This window comes from Chionomys nivalis, chromosome 26 (assembly GCF_950005125.1).
Source record: "Chionomys nivalis chromosome 26, mChiNiv1.1, whole genome shotgun sequence".
Taxonomy (NCBI): domain Eukaryota; kingdom Metazoa; phylum Chordata; class Mammalia; order Rodentia; family Cricetidae; genus Chionomys; species Chionomys nivalis.
Window position 1 is genome coordinate 4183127 of NC_080111.1, and position 25443 is coordinate 4208569.

Sequence of the window (25443 nt, forward strand, 5' to 3'; positions counted from 1 at the left end):
GGCTTGGGATGAAACGGCGGAGACCCGAGGCAGTTCGAAATTGAACAGGAAAGGATTTTTTAACTGTTGCAGGGAATGGTGTCTGTGATGTGACAGCCACTGGATAAGCTTTTAATGTGCTGCCCGCCTCCCTTGGCCAGTCAATACTGGATCATAAACATTCTCTGCACTCCGGGGCGTTATCCTTGGCCCTGGCCATTGCCTTTGGTACCCACCCGGCCCATGCCCCTCCCTTCCTCCCCACCCCATTTCCCTTTTTCCTCTCCCCCCCCTCCCGTTTCTCTCCCCGTCCTCCAGCCCAGCCCACCCCGCTTTCCCACACCATCTCCCCGGGGCGGGCGCACGTTCGCGGTCCCGCTGCAAACGCCTCCTCCGTGGGCGGTGCCGCGGGCTGGCTGTGCGCAGGCGCGCTGAGCGGCGGGCGAAGGGGAGGGGCTGCTGGCGGTCTCCGCGCACGCGCGCGCTGCTCTGCTGGGCACGGCTTGGCACGGGCGGCTTTTCCCTGGGTCGGTCTGGGCGGCTGGGCTTGGACGGCCGTGGAGGAGCTCAGCTAGCTGCATCATGTTCCTGCACTCAGTCAGCCTCTGGAACCTGGCGTTCTATGTCTTCATGGTGCTTCTGGCCACCCTGGGGGTGTGGGATGTCTTCTTCGGCTTCGAGGAGAACAAGTGCAGCATGAGCTACATGTTTGAGTACCCCGAGTACCAGGTACGGCCCTCCCTCACCTGCTCCTCGCCCGCTCCCCTCGGGCTTAGCCCGAACGATCCCGGGTCGGAGCTCTCCTGGCACTTGCAGCCAGTCTCCTGCCTCGTGCCGAGTAGGACGTTCTGTGCTCGCCTCCGGGGGCTCCTCACCCCCAATTCCTGCGCTCCCAGACCCGGTACCCCGACTTCTGACCCGCTGGACAGTGCATCTCTCTTATCCCCGGAGAGCCGTCCCCGGTCCCTGTCCCTAAACAAATTCTCCTTTGCTTGCATGGAGATGAATTCTCTTCACGCCCAGTGATGGACTTGTCAGATTTCGCTTTTCTGGAAAGAAACCCTGCGTCTGCAGAGTTGCCAGGGCTGATCTAAAAAGAGGCTCCAGGATTTTATCTCTGGGTGAAGTGGAAGTCTGCTCTGGTGAATAATTAAACTGGAACCTGTTTAGTTCCCTCCTGTGGAGATTTTTGCGGATCCACCTGTTCTGTAGGTTCTGAGACCGTGGGTGTGTGTACCTGTGTTTTCGCAAGCCTCTGAACAGCCGGTGACTTGCACTGCCTATTAAGATACCTGTTATAATCAGTTGCATGCGCACTCAATTTCGTGCTATTATTTTGTTTTTTCGCTGGGTTTAACAGGCTCTGCCTCTCCTCTCACCGCCCCCACCTCCTCCGTTTCAATTTGAATGCTTTCAATTAATTGCTTCATTTGTTCTGCGTAGTAGAATCTAGGATTTCATTCATGAACAGCTGTAGAAAGAGATGATGACAGATTACACAGCTCTTCGGGGGAAATTTCCCTCCGATGATATTTTTGTTAAGATTTCTAAACGAATCTCTTAATTTTGGAATATCTATTATAACACCTATAAAATATACACGATAGGTTTTGATAATGTGCGTTCTTAGTATACTTCTAAGATCATTGAAGATTTTCCTGTAGGATGAAGAATGAACGTCAGGATTGCTCCTGTGTTTAGGTCCTTATAGAGAGGGCCTGTTTGGTGCCTCTCTTGCTTGCATTTAGAAGGTGAGGTTTAAATTGCTGGGGACCATCCTTTTCTGTGGATATTTTGTAGGACGAGAGTTCTTACCTTGATTTTGCATCCGTGGCTATGAGGGAATGGGAACACTGGATTTCAGATGCTCTTGGAGATTTTAAGAAGTTAGTGCTAATTCCAAAGCCAATAAACTGATATGATGTTGGTTTCTGTGTGTTCGCATCTTAGTAGTTAAATATATGAACTTTAGTTTTCTTAAACTGGAAATAGATTTTATTATAATTTCATTTTATTGCCTAGCCTTTAATAATTGGGAAACTCTGAGTAGATTGAAGTAGGCCACTTTAGTACCGTATTAAACGCAGACTTTGGTTAAAAGGCTATCATTTTGGAACAATCGCTTCCATTTATTATTGACTCTATTTTAATATTTTCAGTAGTAGGAGCGCCTTCCTTCCTGTTGGGCACAAAGCATATGGAGCGCACAGATGCCTCGCCTGCCTCGTGGAATTGACTAGAAAGAGAAAATTAGTGTCTCTCTCACACAAGAGCTGTTGGGCTTTGGGTTGAGTAATGAGTATTTAGTTTTTTTGGTTCGATTGCCTTTTCCGAGTCTGACACATTCATTTCCGAGTATAGTAATCCCAGTGGTAGAAGTTTTGGCAACACATTTTTAGCAGACGGTTGTTTTTTTCCTTTTGCTTTGAATGAGTTGGGTTAATTTTACAAAGCAGAATTAAGAATTATCCATAGAAATGAGCCCTTTGGAATAAATAATGAGACTTCTAAGGTAATCGAGCTCATTCGGTTAACAGCCAAATGGTTTTCATAGGAGTAAAAAGGTCCAAGTATAGTTTATATATTGCCAGTAGTTTATGTATTGCGGATAGTTTATATATCGCCAGTGGTTGATAGATCGCCTTTTAAAGTAGCGTTTCCCGCACCTTTCTAATTGTTCACGGTTGGTGTCCCTCGGTGGGCTTACTCATTGCGTTTTCATCTTCCTTGAGGCCTTTTTTGTCTTCTTTTAAAAACATTGCTCATTTGTACCTTTCTTCATCGTTGGAAAATGATCAATGGCATTCCTTCTTTTCTTCAAGTGAGAGAGGAATTTGGAACTCTGCAAAAAATGAACTTTCGAGTTTAACATTGTTGATTATCTATACAGAGAAATTCTGTCTCAAAAAAGAAAAACAAATGGTTTATTTTCTTTCCTGGTCCCTTGCCTGTAATTTCCTGGATGCTCTGATTTGGAGTTAATTGATTGCTTCTCGGTCAGAGCTTGAGTCTACCACGTCACTTAAAGCTTCCTGCCTTAGAATGCCAGTAGGGCCACACTGTTGCCTGGCTGCACGTAATTTTAGACTAACTGAAGAATTTGAGAAGAAACAGCCGAATTCTTTTCTCTCGTGTGCTCACTGGGCTCTGTTCGTGGATGTGGCCTAATGATTGCTCTCTGAAAGGAAATGCTGATGCGGAAAACATAAATCACATTTTAAAATAAAGCATGCTGGTGTTTATTTAGACAGTCATTTATTGAATGACTGGGTATATTTGGCATGAGGGAATTAGTGATAAAAGCCCCATATCCCTGTCATATTTATTTATTTATTTATTTATTTATTTATTTATTTATTTATTTTGGATTTTTCGAGACAGGGTTTCTCCGTGGCTTTTGGTTCCTGTCCTGGAACTAGCTCTTCGTTTATATTTTAACAAAAAGAGAGACAAGAATCTAAAAACCAGTTATATAATAAAACGAGACTCTTTGGAGAAGAGAGAATATCCTTGTTTGTACTAGGTTTTCAAAGGCTTTTGAAAAGATGAGAATTGAGGGGCTGAAGAGATGGCCCAGAGGCTAAGCACTTGTGGCTCTTGCAGAGAGCCCGGGAGTAGTTCTAGAACCCACATGGTGCCTGTATCTCCAGTTCCCGGGGATTCGACACCCTCTTCTGGCTCCATGGTACCATGCAGGCAAAACATAAAATATAAAAACTAAATGAATTGGTGGCAGGGTGTGAATTTGGACATATAGGTCATTTGGTTAGGATATAGATGAAGGAAGGCAGGCATCAGAACATATTATCCGGTCAACATCTATAATATATTACTACTGATTTCGAAGGGAGAAAATAATCTATAAACATATTCTCCTGTATGTGTCCAAAATATTTGGCAGCACACGTAAGTTGATTAACGTTGGTTGTCGTCTGGGTTGGTGGAACTGGATAGCTGAAGGACATTGGGTAAGAGACATTCTTTTTAATGCCTATCCTTTCAAAATTGAAAAACAAATCAAATATATTAAACCCCAAATTTCAAACAAGTTATAAGAATGAGGCAGATGTCGGAATCAAATTTTAAAAGCTCCCTTCTCTGAAGTATTTGTTTTGTGTGTACAGTATGGAAATACATGGGGTATGTGTTTGATCAAGAAATTTTGGTAGAGGGGACTGGAGAGATGGCTCAGAGGTTAAGAGCATTGCCTGCTCTTCCAAAGGTCCTGAGTTCAATTCCCAGCAACCACATGGTGGCTCACAACCATCTGTAATGGGGTCTGGTGCCCTCTTCTGGCCTTCAGGCATACACACAGACAGAATATTGTACACATAATAAATAAATATTTAAAAAACAAAAAAGGAATTTTGGTAGCAGTGTGGACTGAATTGTAGCAGAGAGATTCGGACAAGAAGAAAGGCCTGTCTGAAAGGTTACATTATGTGTAGGTGTTTTTGCCTGTTCTTTATCAAATGGGAGTCCCTAGCACTACTCTTAGGGGTAGCCCCTGCCAAGGGCTTAGGAAGAGCTTCAAAGTTGCATTTATTTTGATACATATTTTTCCCTTTTTGGTTATATCATGACTATCAAACTTTTATCATTTTTCTCTACAGATGAAAGATAGGTGCACGCACACACACACTATAAAACAAGGCCTCTGCCTTTGTAAGGCAGCATCCTTCAGCAGGTGAGGGGTTGTTAGGACGCTTGTCTTATGGAAGGGGTGTAAGTTGGTGATGCGGACAGTGTGAGGGGCAGTAAAGACACGGCAGGGTCGGCATCGTGGATGTAGTATGTCATGTGAACGTTGCTGATCTGCATGAAAGGGCGCTTGTGGGCGAGAGTCTGCTTGTTTTAAACTATCCGTATAAGATAATTTATCTTGGAGCCATTTAGCTGGTTTCTCTATGCTTCCTTTTACTCCTCGGCGTCCCTTTGGTGGGTTCACACATCGTCAGGCGCTTTAGCTGCCTTTTGTCTCCTGGACACTCACTTGTGCTCTGCCTGATGTCGTTTTGCCGCTTGCCTGCCATTCTTGCTTCCCTTTCTGCTCCCCACTATTGACTCTCCATCTCCCTACCTTTCCCCCACCTTTATGTTTTTAATATACATATAGTTAATTTTTCATGCTATTAATATTTTTATAACAAAATTGCCCCTAAAATAATATGCTATGAAATATGCCAATATGTTGTTTTACCTGCTTTTCATCTTTAATTATTTCTTTTTAGATATATTTGGTAGTTTCTTGTTTTCTAAATTAATATTCAGCTTAAACAAACTTTGTCTAATAAACTAGAAAGTCACGATCTATTATGCATGTGCCATTGCATCAAATTGTGTCCTTATTTGGGAGCAGTTCAGGAATTATTTCTTTATTCTGTTATATTTTCTTTTAGCTTGGTTTGTACTCCAATAAATAAGATATTGTATCATTTCGTTTTTAACTTGCACTCCGCATAAATTATTGGAATTAATTTGACTTTGAGTACCAGTGTGCTTGTACAGCAGATAGCGTTAGTTTCTCTGTGTTTGGTGTATTGGAGAGGGTAATTGAAAGTGCTCATCCCTTAAATAATAGGCACATAGTGGTCCTGTAGATGCCTCTGGTCCAGATTATGGTAATATCCTCATAGGAATAGTCTGGAATGTACACAAATGATTAGAATTTTTTTTTAGAACTTTTCAGCAGTATTAACATTTACAGGTTTTGAAATTTATATGGTAAAATATTTCATCAAGTACGTATATGTTTGACATTGCTAGATTATTAATGTATTGATACTGCTTAAATCTATGATTTAGTATAATTGTTATTTTTGAAAGTGGCACCCTTTTTTAAACTTTATTGTATGTGCACTGGTGTTTTGCCTGCATGTCTGTGTGAGGATGACAGATCTCCTGGAACTGGAGTTACAGACAGTTGCGAGCTGCCATGTGGGTGCTGGGAATTGAACCTGGGTCCGCTGGAAGAGCAGTCAGTGCTCTTAACCGCGGAGCCATCTCTATAGCGCCCAATGACTTGTTTTTAATAATTTCTGTTATTCAAAAGAGAAAGAAAGGAAACACCAGGTAGGATGATGTATGCCTGTCATTCCCAACAGTCGCCAGGGAACATGGGGTAGCACAGTCGCGAGTCAAGACAGCTGAGCCTACATAGTGAGAACCGGCCTCAAAGGGGGGTGGAGGAGGGGAGCAGAAGAGCTTACACTTTGCAACATCTTTGATAGATCCTATCCTTTGGGGAGGACATTAGCACTGGATATATGTTATCCTGGAAAGAATTCTGTATACAACTTTAGGATTTGCCAAAGTAGCTTAAGACTTGCCTCACAGTCTGGGTGCTGGCCCCTGGCTTGGAAGAGATGCTAATTCAATGGTAAGAAGAATGTTCATCTCTTGATTGTCAAGTTCAGATAATTTTGTTATTTTGTTAAACCATCATAGTTAAAGCACTGAGAGCTCAGAAGGTTTTATTGTCAAGCCAACTTCCTGGGGCTGTGCGATTAGTTTCACAGATGAAGGGCTTGCCTAGCCATCATGAGGAAGGCTGGTGCTCATCCACAGAGCACAGATACATAGCTGGACGGTGTAGTCTGTTTGTAATCTCAGCACCGGGAAGGCAGAGGAAGGCCAGGCAGTCTAGCTGAATCTGTGACCTCCAGGTTCAGGTGGAGAACAGTTGAGGAAGATACCCCACTGTTGGCCTCCGGCTTCCACGTGCACACACACACATGCATCTGTATATGCCTATGCGCACACGTGAACACATGTGCATGCACACGCACACAAATGAATGTATGTGTGTACACACCACAGCTGCAGTACATAGGGGGGCCTGAATAAAAAGGAGATACTTCAGAAAGGAGTATAAATTTACAAAAAGAATTGATTTGATCGTGGAAATCGTTTACCATCGTTTTAAAGTATAATTGATAACTGACTAAATGAAATGCATTTCCGGTTATGCTTATGTGAAATTTTCTGACGTATACCAGTGACATATAGCTGTTGTCAGGCACTGTTTAGACTAATGGGCATACGCTAGGATCTCAACTATATGTGTTTGAAGTTTACACCATTCAAGATCCACATAATTTAAGAGTAATCTCATGCTCGAAACATGGCAAGGAGAACTTGTTTTGTGCCTCGAGTGTGGTTAATATTGTTGGTGATCTTTTTCTGTTGCACGATTTCAAAGTTCTTTAGTTTATGTCTGTATTGAATCTGAGTTGTATTAACAAAAGTGATTAAAGTGGACTTATTTATTCATTACTTCCTTTCTGTAGAAAATTGAACTCCCGAAGAAGCTGACAAAACGCTATCCATCCTATGAGCTCTATCTGTATGGAGAAGGGTCTTACGCCGAAGAGCACAAAGCTCTCCCTTTGACAGGAATTCCTGTTCTCTTCCTTCCTGGTAACGCTGGCAGCTACAAGCAAGGTAGGTGCTGGAAGAGCGGAGTTAACGCTGTGAAATTCAGACTTCAGAGGGTGTGTGTCCTGCATGAGTCAAGCAGGGATAGAGAAAAAGCTTCTCCTGCTACCTCCTGGGAGAGCCACGGGAACGCCACCTTTTTCATGGGAAAACACACAGTGAAATACAAGGAAAAGATGAGATGAAGACTACTTAGGATGAGAAGAGGCAGATGCCCAGGGTAGGGGAATAGATTAGCCAGGTATTCAGGACGAGCATAAGGAAGGCTCGAAGTTAGAGAGAGTGGAACCCGAAGCTTCAGTAGGGAGAACAGTACCTTACATTGCGCTGAATGAGACTAGATCAGTGTCTTTCCCGGGGTGGAGGCCTGTCGCAGTATGGAGGGGTTACAGAATGGCGGGGAGAAAGAAGTGAGGTGTTCAGGCTCCAAACTCAGCGTTGGCTTGGAGAATGTCAGGAGTTTCTGGCCTAACAGGCGGACATCCCAATCTGTAAGTCATTACACACAGAGTCTGTGTTGGTTCTTACAAACATTCCAGGAATTGCTAAGTAATGAACCCACAATCATTTCAGCATGTATGGTGATTCCTTATGTTTTTTCTTTCTTATTTTCATATACAAAATACTTGTGGCGTATTGGTCCTGAGCCAGGGAGTATTCTAGGTATTGATGGTTCCGAGTAGAACAGGACAGCAAGTCCCTCCCTCATCCAGCACATGCTCTTAAGGGAAGACAGCCACCAGCAGAGGTTTCAGTCATATTAAAAGCTACAAGAAATAAATCTGTAAATCACTGAAGGGGGCAGGCGGTACGTAATAGCAAGGAGACCTGTTTAGATGAGGGGGTCAGGAAAGGCCGTGGCAGGGAGATGGTGTTTGAGGGGATCTTGAGCAGTACAGTTTGGGAGGGAAGTTCCTGATGCAAGACTGTGTCCGGTGTCCTAAGGACCATAGGTCACAGGACTAGAGAAAAATATGAGAATGGAGAGGTCGCTATGACCTATAGATAAGATCTGCAAAGACTGAATGTTTATTTGAGAGGGATGTGAAACATGGGTGCTTTGGGTAAGTAATGATATAATCTGATTTTTGTTGCTAGCTGTCACGCTTGAAATGATACACTTTCAATTATTACAGAGTGAACTTACAGAGAACTAAAGCCTCAGTGAAGAAGTAGAAAGTTGCCCGCACCCTGCCAACCCTGTGTGTTCCTTCATGACTAAAGCTTTCCCTCTTACACACACACACATTTCCACAATTCTGGTTTTAAGGTAGCAATTTTCATAAACTTTCCTTATAGTCTTAATCCCTAAGTGTGACTCCCTAGTATACTCTGTTGGTTTTTAATCTTTATAATATATAATCTGAGCTATTGAGGGGCTTTAAATAAATAACCCTATCATGAATAAAAACAACTTACTGCAGTGTGGTACACAGTAACCGTATTACCTTAGAAGCTCAGCTGCTGTTAGCATTTCCTGTGTGAAGACCCTGATCTCAGATCCCAGTAACCCCCCCCCCCCCCGCCCCAAAAGCTCAGCCTTTAATCCCGACAGTGGCAGGCAGATCTCTGAGTTCAAGGCCAGCCTGGTCTACAGAGCAAGTTCTGGGACAGTCAGGGCCACACTGAAAAACCCCGTCTCAGAGACAAAAAAAAAACAACAAAGCAAAACAAAGCCTTTCAGAACAAAGTGGGAAGGGATTCTGGGGCGTCTTGTACTGTGAGCTCTCCTCTCCTCTCCAGTCCGCTCCATTGGCTCCATTGCGCTGAGAAAAGCGGAGGACATTGACTTCAAGTACCACTTCGACTTCTTCAGCGTGAACTTCAACGAGGAGCTGGTGGCCCTGTATGGCGGGAGTCTCCAGAAGCAGACCAAGTTCGTGCACGAATGCATCAAAACAATTCTCAAACTGTACAAGGTAGGCGATACAGATGCAGATCAGCAGTGCCTTCTTTTTTTAGGGATGCATTTGATTTTAAATAATATATCTGTTTATATTGTGGAAGTTGAAGCAATACAAAAATTTCAGTACTTTTTTTTCTTTTTTTAAATGTGGTGTCTTCAATCCAGTGCTACTTTAAAGATCTAAGTTGAATTTACAGTTTCCTGGTTCATCGAGAGATAAGGTGGAGGGCCAGTGAGGTGACTTAGGGGGTAAAGGCACCGGCTGCCCAGCGTGATGGCCTCTCTTCAGTCCCTGGAGCCCACATGTTTGAAGAAGAGAAACTGCCCCCTCTCCACATTGTTCTCTGAGTCACATGTGTGCTCATATCACACAATGAATCAAAAACTAGAATGACTAAATTACTATCTGTTCAATAAATTTTAGGGAAAGGCATTTCATCAGGGATCAATGTAGACGCTTTAGAGACTTTAAGTTTCATCCTCAGCTCCTGTGTCCCCACAAGAAAGACATTTCATAATTGTAAAAGGGTCGGTGCATCTAGGAAACAAAGCAATCGTTTGTGTTTCTCTAATCCTTCCAGATTCACAAAGCCAAATCCAGTAGAACCAAGGAAAGATGATATCATTGTTAGCACAATCAGTACGAATGATTTCACTATGAATTCTCCCAATTTCTGATAGAAGAGTTCCGTAAAACTCTGGATTTGAACACCCTTCACCACCTTTGCTGTGTGTTTATTAGTCCCGTAAAACTCTGCATTTGAACACCCTTCACCACTTTTGCTGTATGTTTATTAGTAATAGTAGAATGCTGTGCTCAGCAGCTATAGAAATATTCTCTTTCAGTGCACAGTGACCATTTACTAAGGTGTCTTCTGTGCCAGGCCATATATGGGTCACGGGTATTAATAATCCTCAAAGTACTAAAACTATGCAATGCAATGCAGTATATTTTCTGAAAATAGCAAAGTTAAAAGTTAAAAAATGCCTAAGAAAAAATTTTCTAGCCAGGTGATGGCACACACCTTTAATCTCAGTACCCAGAAGGCCAAGGTAGGGTGTTCTCTGTGAGTTTGAGGTCAGCCTGGTCTACAAAGCAAGTTCTAGGATAGCCAGGGCTGCTACACAGAAAAACTCTGTCTCGAAAAACAAAATGAAACAAACTTCTATTACTGCTAGATTACCCAACATTTCAAAAAAAGTGAAATTTGAGGATACTATGAGATGAATTAAAATGAAAATACATATCAGAATTTATAACATTTTATGTGCACAAAATTGTCAAATAATAAAAAAAAATTTATAAGATTGGGTAATTGTAAAAAAGAAATACTGCTTTTGAATGCTTATAAAGTAAGATTTCAAGTCCGTGACCGAAGGCCTTTGTAAGCCGGAGGGAAAATAAAGTTACCAAAAGAGGTAGAGTAAGGAGTCATGATGAAAGTGAAAATTAAAGAAATATAAAACAGGGCTGGAGAGATGGCTCAGTGTTTAAAGAGCACTGCCTGTTCTTCCAGGGGTCCTAAATTCAATTCCCAGCAACCACATGGGATTACATACAACCATCTGTAATGCGGTCTGGTGCCCTCTTCTGGAATACAGGCATACATGCAGACAGAATAAATAAAGGTAACCATCTCAAATATATATAAAACAACAGAAAAAGTCACTTCTGCCAATGGTTGATTCTTCAGAAAGATCAACAGCTTGGTAAATTTTGGCTAGACTGATTTGAAAAATGGGAAAACAAAGTTATGCTATCAGGAACTAGTGGTGGCGAGTTTCTACAGTCTACCCCTGCAAAGAGGACAGTGAAGGAATAGGCACACTTTGATGCCTATAAATAACATAAATTAAAAAGCTGACATAAGAAGAAACAGAAAATCTGGTTAGCCCTGTATCTGTAAGGGGTGTATGTGTGTTTGTGTGTGTGTGTGTGTGTAACGGAAAATCTTGCCACTAAGAAAAACCTAGGGCAAAATGACTTTCAGTGAAATTCTAGTCCTTATTTAAGATACAACAGTTATTGATCTCAAAACAACAGCAAAATCAGCTTTCAGAAGAATAGAGGAAGAAACAGACTCATTGAATGGATAAAGTACAGGTTTGGAAAGACTATTCTGGGCAGAGAAAACCTCATTAATCACAAGAGTCTAAGTACAGGCTCCAAAGCTACAGAGAAACCCTGTCTCGAAAAACCAAAAAAGAAAAAAAAGAGTCTAAGTAAGTAAATACAGCCATGTAGAAAATGTGGCTGGGGTGGTCCGGGAGATTGTAACGACACAGAGACAATTTTAATGTTTTCCCCCTTTTATCTAGGGTGGTAAGGAACACCACTGTGCAGTGACACGTTCTTACTTCATTCAGTAGGATGGTTTCATTCTGGTTATTTTCGAGGATAAACTGGAGGGGCATAACATAAGGGTGGAGACAGGGAGACCAGAGAGAAGCCTGTTGCAGTCTCTCAGACGAGCGAATAGTGCTTTAGGTTAGGTTGGTAGCAACTGAAGTACTGGGGTACTAGTATCGGGGCAGAGGCAGCAAACTTAGCTTGGCAGATTGCAGGTTAAAGTTCCGTAGGAAGGAGAAAGAAGAGTTAATGATTCCAAGTTTTTTGTTTGGCTAACTGGAGGGATTGAATTGCCTTGGACAGGAAGGAAGAAAAGGCTTGGGGATGATAAAGTCTAATTTAAGACAGACTGAGTGTGAGATCCATGAGATATTCCCAGTACAGCAATTACACAAGAGGACTCCAGCGGAGAGATCCAGTGGAGATTAGTTGGTGAGTGGTTAACTGTAGGTAGATGTATTTACAGCCAGGGGAGTAGATGAGATTAGTGTGGCCAATATTAGAGTGTGTGTGTGTGTGTGTGTGTGCGCGTGCCAGAGAGATAAAAGAACCAATCACAGGCCATTAAGGGGTCAGGAGAGTGAAGGAGCACGGCACCGGAGACTAAAAGTGATCACCGGTGGATAAGAGAACAGGAAGCTGGGGGTGCAGAGGCAGGTCAGCCCTTAGCACGATGAACGCTGGGATCCCCAAGGCCATCCCCAGGCAGGCTGGCTTGCTAGTGGGGTTCACAGGACTCAGCTTGTATCAGACTTAGGGCTGTCACACAGGGAAAGGACACAAAGCCCGTGAGAAGCGCAGGGAAGAAATCGGAAGAAAGCAGGTGTGAGCTTCCAGAGGCTCTCCTGGGATGGGGATGGGGAGGGAGCGGGGGACGGGGCTGGACACGGACACATTTGTACTTCAGTCCTCCATTTATAAATTGAGTGAGAAAGGTTGCCTCGGAAGGACGAGGGGCGCAGTTAGAGATGCAGTGCTCCAAGGTTTTATCAGGAGCTAATTCCAAACCTGTCTGCTTAACACAGACCAGAATTCTAGCCTGGAAGACAACAGGTGTTCCTCATAGGCCGTATCGCTTGCATCGTGGGCACTGTGAACTGTCTAAAGAGAAGCAAGAGCCCTCCCGAAATATAAGGTCCCAGACTGCACTCTTTCGTTTAGTTCATCCTAAGGATAGCAACCCCAGGCCTTCCAGATCAGCTCTGTTTTGCGCAGCGACTGAAGGAAAGGCACGTGTGGAAGATCAGTGTTGTGGGAGACATGTCTACAGTCTAGTAGGAAGATTAAGGAGCGCGGCTGACACAAATTTGTTTTTGAGATGGTCTCACTATGTAGTTCTGGCTGGCCTCGAACTCACTAAGTAGACCAGCCTGGTCTTGAACTCACAGAGATCCGCTTGCCTCTGCCTCCTGAGTGCTTGAATTAAAGGTGTGCACCACCACGCCTAATAAAGATTATTATTGCTTTTTAAAAGTAATTAACTTTCAGTGTGGGTATTTTATCTGCGTGTATGTCTGTGTACCGTTTGCGTGCCTGGTGCCTCTGCAGGCCAGAAGAGGGCACTGGATCCACTGGGACTAGAGTTACAGACTGTTGTCCTCATCCACCATGTGGGTGATGGCAAGTGAACCCCAATTCTCTGGAGAACCAGTGCGAGTAACCTCTGACATCCACCGTGCAGGTGATGGCAACTGAACCCCAATCCTCTGAAGAATCAGTGAGAGTAACCTCTGAGACATCTCTCCAGCCCCAACAAAGATTGTTTTTGAGGCAATGCTTTTTTTTAAAAGAATTACATAATGTGTGAATAAATGTTTAAGATGCTATTTTATTTTTTAAATGCAAACGCATTGTAGAGAAATAATTTAGAGATTCATATGATGGTATATTGCTTCAACAGCTATAATTGTCTTTTAAAACTATTTTCAATTTTATTTATTTCAAGAATCAGAATATTTGAAGTAAATATATATTTACATATATAAAATAATATTTTATATTAAAAATAATGTATATTATAAAATAATACTCTATTCTATATTAAATATACTTCAGATTGTATGCAACCTAGCAAATGAATACAAATGTGATTCACTAAATCGAGGATTCCAGTTTCAGTTTAGAAAATCATAACCAAAAGTATAACTGTTAAAATTAACACAACCCAAAAGAGGATTTGTTTATTGTTTAGAACTGTGTGCAGACAGATTTTTCTGTCTTTTGAGGGATATTCCCATGGTTTATCGTTGCTATTATATTGGTCATATGCAAGCAGAAATATGAAGTAGTTTTCCTATGATACTAAGAATCCTATCATGGTGATGTTTTTCCTTTCTCCCTTCCTTTCCTTTCTTTTCAAATAGGGTCAAGAATTCGCTCCCACAAGTGTGACGATAGTTGGTCATTCTATGGGTGGCCTCGTGGCCAGAGCATTGCTTACGCTGAAAAACTTTAAGCAAGATCTCATCAACCTTCTGGTCACCCAGGCCACTCCTCACGTGGCCCCCGTGATGCCCTTAGACCGTTTCATCACGGGTGAGTACGAGCCCCTTCACGCTTCCCTCCTCCATCCGGGTGAAGCTGGCTCCTGAGAGTTTAACCCATGTGCGAGGCTGTCCGGTTACACATCGGCACTCCCGTTCTCAGTGTCGCTCATCTCTTTCAATCTAGGCTTATTGAGGATGGCTTTGATTTCTCTTTCCAGCCAGTAAATGCGTGTTTGCTAAGCCCGAGGTTCTAGAACTCCAACTTCGTTCTTCTTGGGAACGATTCTGTCTTTTTAAGAGTTACGTGTTTGAAACTTGCCCTATCAGATTCTCACAGTAATAAAATTAAGGGATGTGTGATTAAAATTGTTTAAATCTTTGTGCTGCTTCTACTAATGTTGACTGAGTATCCATTTAGGGAAAGAATCAAAAACTACAAGTCAGGTTTGTTACCACCCTTTCGGTTGCATTTTGCACAGTTCATATAGATGAACTGTGTAGTTAAGTTTAAACGATTCCAGATACACTTAAATTAATAAGTCAGCAAGAGTCAGTTTGATATTATGTCATTTAGCAGCAGATTAGTAGGCAGTCCCTTAGGGACTGTGACCTATCTATCTAGCCGTAGGTTCCTAGCGCAATAATGGTTATAAAGTATGACTTTCATCTTGTGGAACAGGATTTAAATTTGAGCAAAAGGTTATTGGTTGCTCCCATGGTGTCCCTGCAACTATTGCACCAGTGAGCCTGTCTTTCCAGACCCGTCATCAGGGGTCATAGCTGGGTGTAGTTGATAATGACTTTCTCCTCTGAGAGTTTGTAGAGCGTCTTGTAGCGTTATTAGAGACAGCCAGCAGGGACGAAGCTTCCAGGTATGTATCAGCTTGATCTCACCATGTTCTGTGACTCAATAGCGTGGCCTCTTCCGCAGTAGGACCTTTTTAAGAATTTCTTTTAAGTTCTTCTCTTAATCCCCCCCACCCTTTAGTTTCTCCGTCTCACCTCCCCTCTCCCACAGATCCACACCCGCTCTGTCTCCCCTCAGGAAAGAGGAGGCCCCCCAGGGACATCAACCAGACACACCACATAACATACTACAATAAGACCAGACACACACAATCCCATCAAGGCCGGGCGAGGCAGCCTAGGAGGAGGAAAAGGGTCCCATAAGTAGACGAGGAGTCAGAGACAACCATGCTTCTGTTAGGAATCCCACAAGAACACCAAGCTACTCAGCCATAACATATATGTAGAGGACTAGGTCAGATCCTATAGGCTCCCCAATCTCTGCAGTGAGTCCCTGTCAGTTGATTCTGTGGGCCATGGTCTTGTGATGTCCCTGACCCCCCTGGCTCCTCCTATCCTTCCTCCCCCTCCTCCACAGGACTCCCCACACCTTGCCTAATGTTTGGCTGTGGGACTCTACATCTGCTCCCTTGAATTGATGCTGAAGTCGGTCTGATCTCTTTGATGAGGGTTCTGCTAGGCTCTGGTCCCAGAACACTCTGCAGGCGGTACAAACTGTAGGTCAAAGGTTTTGTCGCTGGGGTTATATTGCAAATCCTCCACTTGAGGTATTTGCTTGTTTCAGAAGATGGCCAGTTCAGACTCTGTGTCTCCCATTGCCAGGAGGCTTTGATAGGGTTACTCTCATAGATTCAATGGAGTTTTTCATTGCGCTAACTTTCCATGTTGCTCCCCAGATGCCGCCCAATTCCAGTCGTTTCTCCCAGTATTTTCTGCCTCTCATCAGTAGACTCTTGATGTCAAATGGAGCCTTGTATTTGCTTAATAAATCACACCAGCACTTGGGAAGCAGAGACAGGTGAATCTATGAGTTCAAGGCCAGCCTGGTCTACAGAGCGAGTTCCAGGACAGCCAGGGCCGTTAGAGAACCCTGTCTCAAAAAAAAAACCAAAAACAAAAAAACCTAAACAAAAGCAAAAACAAACAAGCAAGCAAACAAACAAAATCACACCCGTGAACTATATCTGCATCCCCCAAAGAAGAAATGTATTTTCAATACTGTCAGGCTTGAATCATTAATAGCAATGATCACCTTTGAAAGGGATTCCTAAGCTTAGGATGCTTTTCCTGAGTTAGAGGAAGTCCGGTCTCTTTCAACGTTCTGGTTTCTTATTTCTTTAAATCAGAATTAGAATGGAAAAAAAAGTATTTAAGTAGTAAAGGGTTTCATGTTTTTGAGAGGTACATATGACTTCCAGAAACAGACGCCCTGTTTATACTTGGTAGGAATGCTACCTTTAAACGTGGAAAGTGGTCCTGCCCTGGGCCTGCTCTTCCAGGGTCATCTCTGACCACACCCCTCCACGCAGGGATGGGATGCGTACACCAAACAGCCTTTCTCCTTGTGGCTCATGCTCTTACGCTCAGATCATGATTCCGGAAACCAAATCTCCAGATTGCCCATTTATTTTCTTTTGGAGAGTGTTCATGTAGCCCCCTTACGATCCTGATCCTCCTGCCTCCTCAAAAGTGCAGTGCACACGAACCTACAGTGAACTATGGCAAAGTGTGGCTCTGTGGTGGAGCTTGGACATTCGCACAAGGTCCTTGAGATGTCACATAGAATTAGCTTGGGAAGAGAGAGAAGGCACCACAGCAGTGGACCCATGGTATGTTTTTGTGTGTTCTCACAATCTAGGTCTAACTTTGAAGACTCTGAGAATCTTAACTCCATATGACGTCATCTCAATGGTCCGTCAAGGAAAGCATAGAAAATACTTCATTTAGTGGTCTCATAACTGGTTTTGGTTTTAATATTTAGACTTTAATACTTAGTTTCATTGATATTTTTCCCAGGTCCTCTAGATGTCAGAGTTCAGTAGACTTGATGATGTCTTAGATACATACTGTTGAGATCTTTAATGAGGAGGGCTTTACATACCAAATGTGTGAAGGCATGAACGGATCTGATGGAGTTTGATGCAGAGAAAAAGAAATTAGGGAGCCGGGCGGTGGTGGCGCACACCTTTAATTCCAGCACTCGGGAGGTAGAGACGGGCGGATCTCTGTGAGTTCGAGGCCAGCCTGGTCTACAAGAGCTAGTTCCAGGACAGGAACCAAAAGCTATGGAGAAACCCTATCTCGAAAAATCCAAAAAAAAAAAAAAAAAAAAAGAAAGAAAAAGAAATTAGGGCTCTGTTTCCTGATCTCAGTTTAGTGATCAACAGACTTCCTTGTTTTAGTAGATAAAGTGAAAATCTGCTTGAAAACCTCTCACTTTAAATTTGCTGCTAACTTTAATGGGTGGAACCCTAAGCCTGAGATTTTCTTCAGGAGTGTAATCCTAAAATTAATATGTCGCTCTTATGATAGGTTGTTTCGTAGGAGCTTACATATGATGTGTGGTGACGATTATTCAACACAGGGTTGCTAAGCCTTGAAAGACTGGGCACTTCTGTGACCGGGAGAAGTGAATGTCTCTTTTTTTGAAGAATACTTTATTGAGGGTAATTCATAGGCAAAAATGCATGTATTTAATATATACAATATGGTGGGAGTGAACACGGCTTCTATCATGGGACTAGCATCATGGATGTCTACAACTCTTCTTTGAAGGAACTCAAGGGTTTCTTTGTTATGGTGTGGAGTGGTGCCGGTCTTGTTGGCTGCAGAAACGTGTTTGCATGCAAACTCATTGAAAACTGGTTCTGTGTGGCCTTTCTCTTTAGTGACACCTTCGGTAACTCTCAGTATTTTATTTCAACTCATTGAAACATGGATTTTTGTACTCTGACTTGTACGCAAAGCTAATGATTTTTTTCTCCAAATATAGAAATGTGCATAATATTTATAGACCAAATAACTTAAGCAAAAATTCCGATAAATATTAGTATTTTAAGTATGGCTGCATGAAATGACTTAATTTTCAGTGTTTCCTTTTCCCTTTCATTTCCTTACAGAGTTCTATATGACTGTAAACAACTATTGGATTTTAAATGCTCGGAATATAAATCTGACTACGCTCTCCGTAGCTGGAGGATTCCGGGATTACCAAGTTCGTTCAGGACTGACTTTTCTGCCAAAATTAAGCCATCAGACCAGTGCCCTATCTGTCGTGGTAACTATCTTAAAGGTTCCATATAGTAATATAGTAGACACAGAGGAACGTCAGAAGGGAAATGGTATATCCATGCTCATAAATGGGCGCCAGGTGGGTAGAGCAAGTGTGTACACGCGCACATGAGCGGATGTGTGAGGAAATTCGAACGAAGATGGAGGTGTTGAAAAGCAGACGCATGGATGCTTCTGCCAGAGAAAGAGAAAAAGGACGTGAGAAACCTTGAAAATCAATGAAAGTAATAGGCTCCAAAGTAAGACCCTATCCGTTGATCAGAGGTGGAACCGTAAGAATGCATGGACTAAACACGGGGGGCTCTAGTTACGTCCGCGTGATGTAACTGTATTGCTAATAGAATGGCCGACACATCCCATCCTCCTAATGCTTTGAGTAAAGATTTACCAACTGCCAGATAAAATAACGCTCTTTGATAGTTGACGAACCAATAGAAGCCCGATTAACTTGCTGGTTATTAATTACCCTTCCCTGCCAGGCCATTGAGTGTTTGATCTTTAATGAGGATACGTAGCCTTTGGAATGTGAGCTGGAGTTTCCTTCAGCACCTCTTACACATTTGACCATGACCGGGTCAGCGGTTAAGATCTCCACGGCAGAGGCACGCACAGCCTCTCTAGAGGGGCCGCCTGTCCCCCGTGCTTTGGGGCGATGGTGGGAGAAAGTCACGCCTCTGAATTGTTCTGTGTAATTTCCCTGCTATTGCCCTGCCGTTCGTCCATTAGCAAGCTGCTAACTGAATCCTTCGTTGCCTTATCCAGAGGAGGAATTAGGATGCAGGTCTATCCTTACCATTTTCTTCTAACTGGAAGCATTAGGATACAGCCAGGATAGTTGTTGATTGATTGATATGTTAATCAATCGTTCTCTCAGATGTCATTATTAGTGGCGGGAATCTTGGTTTTGGTGTCCGAGTATTTCAGACAGATGTTTGCCGGGACTCCTCAGAATATCCAGTGTCGTTCCTTAGTAAACACACGTGATGAAGTCTTACGACGTCAGACATAAATTCCTCGCCATCGTTGGCCCGCAGCGTGGCGTCAACACCCTGCACGCTGATGCTTGTCTGTGGAAGAACATTGCTCATTTGATCCCGCATGCGTCTGCTGACATATGAGTGTGCTCTAATCCCTTTGACAATGTGTGGCTGTCACTCTTTCTGTATCTCTGATGAAAAGATTTTACTAACAGATTTACCCACAGGTGTCTGTTTGTAGATCTTGACTTTTATTTTTAAACTCTCTGTGTAATTTCTCACGTTTATATGTCTGATATTAAAGTCAGTTAAGCAGTGACAGTTTCTCAGTGCTTGTCACAGGAGTGGTTAAGTTATTTTATAGTCATGGGGACTGGGAAAATGATAAGAAGTTAAGACTGTGATTGTGTTCAATTGCTATAATACAGTATAGATACTAGTATCATAAATACAAATGACCTTTTGCTGCGTAGATTGGTGTGTGGTTTCTGACTCAGGGACCTAGGCTGATGCCAGATACCCATCTGCAATGCTTTACTTCCCAGATCGCGTTAGTCATCACTGGTTCAACCAGAGAGAGGAATCAGCACAGGGAAGGGCACCCATGGCTTCTCTCGCCTGTGGCTTCTCCCGCCCATGGCTTCTCCCGCCCATTGCTTCTGCCCACAGTGAGAGAGAATGCTGTTATGTCTTAAAGACGAGAGGCTGAGGGATTGAGCCATGTTGTTTGCTGTAGAGCAGAATGGATGCCTTTTAGTGTACAATTAGTGTTTCCATGAGCAACCACCCTTATAAAATATCTGCACTTTTATTAACTTCATTCTTTAACAGTTTCATATGTGAATATGATGTATTCAGATGACTCCCCTCACCTCTTATCGCCCTCCCACTCCTACCAACCCTCTCCTTCCCCACAAATCTCATGCCTTGTGTGTGGCTTGTGCCCCACAAGGGCTGTCTGTGTGACCACAGTGTAAATCTATCCATTGGAGCCCAGTGGTCTTCCTGTAGGCACACAACGGAATGCCTTGTCCAGAATCCGTCAGTCAATGACTAAGAACTACTCCTCCGTCCACAGCTGACTGTCAGCAGGGCTGGTCTTGTCAGAAGCCACAGCTGGTGTGAGTTCACGCTTGCACCGGCTGTGTCCTGCCTAGAAGGTGGCTTTTCACAGGTGTTCCCCTGAGCGGGGCTCCTGTGCTCTTTCTGCCCTTCTGCAGTGTTCTCTGCGCCTGAGAGGGAGGAGCGGGTGGTGTTTGTGGTGCCTTTACCAAGCCAAACAAAATTGTAGGAGGAGGCCGCTTAGCCCCGAAATAATCACACAGAAACTGTATTAATTAAATCACTGCTTGGATCATCAGCTCTATCTTCTTATTGGCTAACTCTTACATCTTAATTTAACCCATTTCTATTAATCTGTGTATCGCCACGTCGCAGTGGCTTACCGGGTAAAATTCCGTCCAGCTCTGGCAGGGGTACATGGCTTCTCTCTGAACCACCTTCTTCTTTCTCCCAGCATTCAGTTTAGTTTTCCCTGCCTACCTCTATTCTATCCTATCAGGCCAAGCCAGTTTTCTTTATTCGTTAATGGTAATCACAGCATACAGAGGGGAATTCCACATCAGAAGATAAAGCACATTTATTTATTTGATAATGGTAAATGCTACCTACCAGTGGTTGAGCCATTATTCTGCTCAGTGGCTAGTAAAATCTTAGAACCATAGAGGACTCTGGTGTTAGATTTTTTCTTTAGTAATTTATCAACAGTAGTTCCTAAATATATAAAGTACCTATAAACTCATCAATAAGAGGGGTGCGGATGAACAGGAGTTATAAAGTATGGAAATGATCAATCTCTATTATGCAAATGTGGAAATGTCATAATTGAACTCCTTACTTTGTGTAGTTAATACATATAATAAATTATACATATATATGCAGTTAATACATATAATAAATACTACATGCTAATACATATTTCTCAGCACACCCCTGCTTATCAAGCCATATCTCAGAGCCCCCCCCCCCCAAGTAGCAGTTCAGTCAAAACTAAAATCCCGAACTATCTATTGGGACATCTACATTCATGTAAAAGTAAAAGTCTTACTTAATAACTTTCTTTAATAAGATTCTTTATTAAAGGAATATTAAGCTCAACTTTTTAATTGTGCTTTTAAAATGTTAGATATTAAAACCTCAGCATAGCCGGGCAGTGGTGGCGCACGCCTTTAATCCCAGCACTTGGGAGGCAGAGGCAGGTGGATCTCTGTGAGTTCGAGACCAGCCTGGTCTACAGAGCTAGTTCCAGGACAGGCTCCAAAGCCACAGAGAAACCCTGTCTCGAAAAACCAAAAAAATAAAATAAAATAAAATAAAACCTCAGCATAGGCTCTTTGAATATATTAATTTTTAAAGGGTAATATAAGTTTGAGAACCAGAAATAACATATACGGGGTTATGTTATGCATGGAATAATATATTAGGATCACTTTGTATAAAAATGGATCATTTTAATTAAAGACATATACAGTATAGTGAAATTTTTAACACGTGTTTCTAAATATCAGTGTATGAGATCCAGCAAATCATCATGTACTTGAATTTTTTTCTTTTCCTTTCAGAGCTCAGCAGTGCCTAAGACCTGGGTCTCAACAGACCATCTCTCCATCGTGTGGTACGTTATAACTTATGCTGCTGATTTGTCTTATCACCATAATTAAGTCCGAGTGAAAGATCAATAGAGGTTCAAGGTCAACGCTTGTCTCTTGCTTGTTGGACCTGACGATCTGTAACATTGTCTTATGAAACACAAGTAATGTCACTCCGAATGGCGCCAACATCAAATACTAAACTTTAGGGATTGTCTTAGCTGGGCAGAGTCAGATATGCCCCCGAGAGGACGTTCAGAGTCCCAGCCAATCACTTTGCTCTGATAGAGTTTCGTGACGGCTACTGTGGGGAGCGATGGACACCAGAAATCAGATCTCTACCTAATAATAGTAGAAACGTAAGAGGTTACGTGTGGGTCAAGGAAAGCAAAGACTCCAGTCTCTAGCTTCTTGTGTTCTGACTGTCAGATTCTCTTTTGTCCTTCCTCTTTCTGGACAAGCCACAGTCTTCAAGGTCCACGCAGGGCAGGCGCGTAGGGTGGCGCAGGCCTCACGTGTGCCTGGAACTGGAAGTCATGTGGGCAGCAGAAGGCCGTTTGGCTGCCAGACATCTAGAAAGATTTTGTTTGCTTTGCTTCTATAGGTTAACCTTGATATATCCACTTAGTAGGAATGACTTGTTGTGTGCCTTCTTAGTACACAGCATTAAAGCAACAGAACGCACTCCATTAACTGATAGAATTGTGCGTATTTGCATCAAAACTGGCGGTTGGTGGCTTCTGGGGGAGGGAGAGTTGCTTGTCTTTGGCGGTATGGTGACCAGTAGAATGAATCCCCTGTTCCCTTATGGTTCACCCGTCCTCAGGCATGGCAGGGTGGGACTGACTGGGTTTAGGGAGTTGAAAAATGAATTAAATTTAAGAAGAGGACATGAAGTTGAGATGGAGAGATGATGTGGGGGTTGTGGAGAGAACTGGGGAGGAAACAAGGGGTAGATGTGGCCAAGGTATAAAATTCTCACAAAAGAGAATACAATAATTTCCAACATAGATTTTTGTCTTCCGTTGTGTTGCCGCCTAAGTAACAGTTCCACACCGAGAAAGGCCAGTGTTTTATGAACATTGTATCCGTAACACTTCCTTTCCGCTCTAGGTGTAAGCAGTTACAGCTGACCACAATCCGAGCCTTCTTGGATCTCATCGACGACGATACCAAGCAAGTAGGTGTTTTTAAACTGAAAGCTTGTTTTAGCGAAGCGAAAGCTTTTGTTACCGCTCACAGATTCCATCCGTTTTAGCGTGGATACTAACAGAATCCTCGTATCAAGCGAATTAGTTCTGAAATAGAAATGTCTTTATTCCTTCTGATGTAATGCATAGACCATTCATTCAGGAAGCGGTGAGAATAAAGACCAAAACATTCTCTGCTCAGGTCCGAAGTTGGATGCTTCTCTCTCCAGCTCTCATTTTTAATTTAAGAGAAATATTAAACATATGAGAGCATCATAATCTATCCTATTAGGTACTCTTGAATGCCTTTTAAAAGTTATCTTTGGCGCATTGGTAAGATCAGAATGCATGCAGTCCTGAGTAACTCACTCAACAGAGAGTCAGCTGTGTACTGGCCCAGGCCGAGCCATTTCTGTCCCGAGATCTCCATTCCACCGAGGTTTCAGAGAATCAGCTGTGTACTCGCCCGGGCCGAGCCATTTCTGTCCCGAGATCTCCATTCCACCGAGGTTTCAGAGAATCAGCTGTGTACTGGCCCAGGCCGAGCCATTTCTGTCCTGAGATCTCTGTTCCACCAAGGTTTCCAACTTACCAGTTAGCAGAGCCTGGGAATCACTTGCCGTATCCTGTATAGGACATCATGTTGGTTTTTTTTTCGTCACTTTCTTGACTGCTAGATGACCTGTCCTAAGGGCGGCTTCAGCGTGATTAAGGGCCTTGGGTTCAGCAGCTTCAGTTTCTCCTGTGAGCTGGGAAGAAGCTGGGGTTTCTCATCTTCAACTGCCTTCCCTGGGTCATTTTACAGTAAATATCTGTTCTGTGGGAATGGTTTTGAGAGCCATGGCTCTGGCTTCATCCTCCTTCTGGAGAAAACATGAGCTTTTGAGGTCTGTTTGATTGTGACAGAGCATTTTAGCCCCAAATCTTAATAACTGTGTGACTTTAGAAAAATGTCTATTTTTCTGTGCCTTAGTTTCTTACGAAAAGACAAATACATACTATCGGAGTGTTTGTGAGGATGAGCATTGATACCATGTTGTTTTAGGACAGTGCCTGGTCCAGAGAGAATAAATGCTGACTCTTTATTACTTGAAGTAATGCTTCATCAAATCATCATGCTGTAGACGATGCAGACTATGTTAATGTTCTTTCTAGATAACTCAGAAACCTAAGAAGAAGTTGTCGGTGTTGAATCACCACTTCATAAGACACCCAGCGAAGCAGTTTGAGGAAAACCCATCCATAATTTCTGACTTCCCAGGTTTGTGATGGTGACCTTTAACGTGGATCTCTTTGCTGTTGTTTCTGATAAGTGTGCTGCTGTGCACAGCTGTTAGTATTTGAGAAACTGGGATGCTTCAAGTATTCTGGTCCTGTTATTTACCAGTTTTCTCTGTCGTGGTACTAGCAAGTTCTTGGTTTGAAAGGGAAACATAGAGAAGCAAATTGTTAAGATACTGATCAAAGTTTGCGCTGGAAATAAGTTGATAAATAAAGGTTTTAGAGTTGTGTGCCCTTGTTTTCTGGATAGTCACCTAAAGCAAGAGCTGTGTTATTTATAACGTCTTTGTTTCTAGTATCGTTTACTCCCCAGCCTCCTGAGTTACCAGGACTTCATTTGCTTGGCAAATGTGCTCATACTCGCTCCGGCGGTTTCCTTGGGGAAAGCGATCCTCGTTTCCTTCTGTTGAGAGGTCAAAGTCAAAGACTCTGATAGGAATGCTTGTTAAGCACAAAGAACATGTTTCTGGATCTCATCTTTTAAAGTAGCCAATATTCAGGGAACCACATGTTTGTTATTGCTAATGAGTATTTATCAGAATTCAAAATAGAACAACAATTTTAATATGGAAGTAATTGCATATGCAGTAACTGTATTTCCTTTCCATTAAGGGTCATCCAAGTGGGTTCCAGTGAAAGTGGCCAAATGGTCCTACGTGGCTCATAATGTAGGTATTCTGTTGTTGGTTCTGTCCAGACTGATTCTTAGATTTACCTTTAAAAGTTAAGATTTTTTTTTAAAATTACATTTTCCCACGATTTACTAATAATACCTTAATAATACCAAATCTGTTCAAGTTCCCTATTTTATCATAAGTTTGGACCCCTTTTTCTTTGTTTTTCAATTTATTTAGCTAAGCACCCAATGAGGCAATATATCACTGTTTGAGATGTTTGATATTCCTCTTCAATATATTTCCCACTCCTTTATTTTCTTTGGAGTTTATTAATAAAGTTTCTGTCCCTTCTTATGATGGGATTTCATACTGGTTTGGTTTTGCTGACTGCATTTCTGTTGTCATTCAGTATATTCCTCCCAACCCTTCATAAGATTTAGTAATTGGATCTAAATGTTTGATATATTCCATTTT

At 42.6% G+C, this 25443-nt stretch overlaps 1 protein-coding gene across 1 annotated transcript in view; it reads left to right on the plus strand.

The window, feature by feature from the left end:
- Positions 1–494: 494 nt before the first annotated feature.
- The window catches only part of Pgap1 (post-GPI attachment to proteins inositol deacylase 1), a 65353-nt gene continuing 40404 nt past the window's right edge, over positions 495–25443 (plus strand). The window contains exons 1-9 of the mRNA XM_057758448.1: positions 495–708; positions 7269–7422; positions 9160–9335; positions 14036–14207; positions 18085–18242; positions 21855–21907; positions 22995–23061; positions 24227–24332; positions 24965–25020. Of these exons, the coding sequence (XP_057614431.1) occupies positions 562–708; positions 7269–7422; positions 9160–9335; positions 14036–14207; positions 18085–18242; positions 21855–21907; positions 22995–23061; positions 24227–24332; positions 24965–25020 (1089 nt within the window). The 5' untranslated portion in view covers positions 495–561. The remainder of the gene's footprint in view (positions 709–7268; positions 7423–9159; positions 9336–14035; positions 14208–18084; positions 18243–21854; positions 21908–22994; positions 23062–24226; positions 24333–24964; positions 25021–25443) is intronic.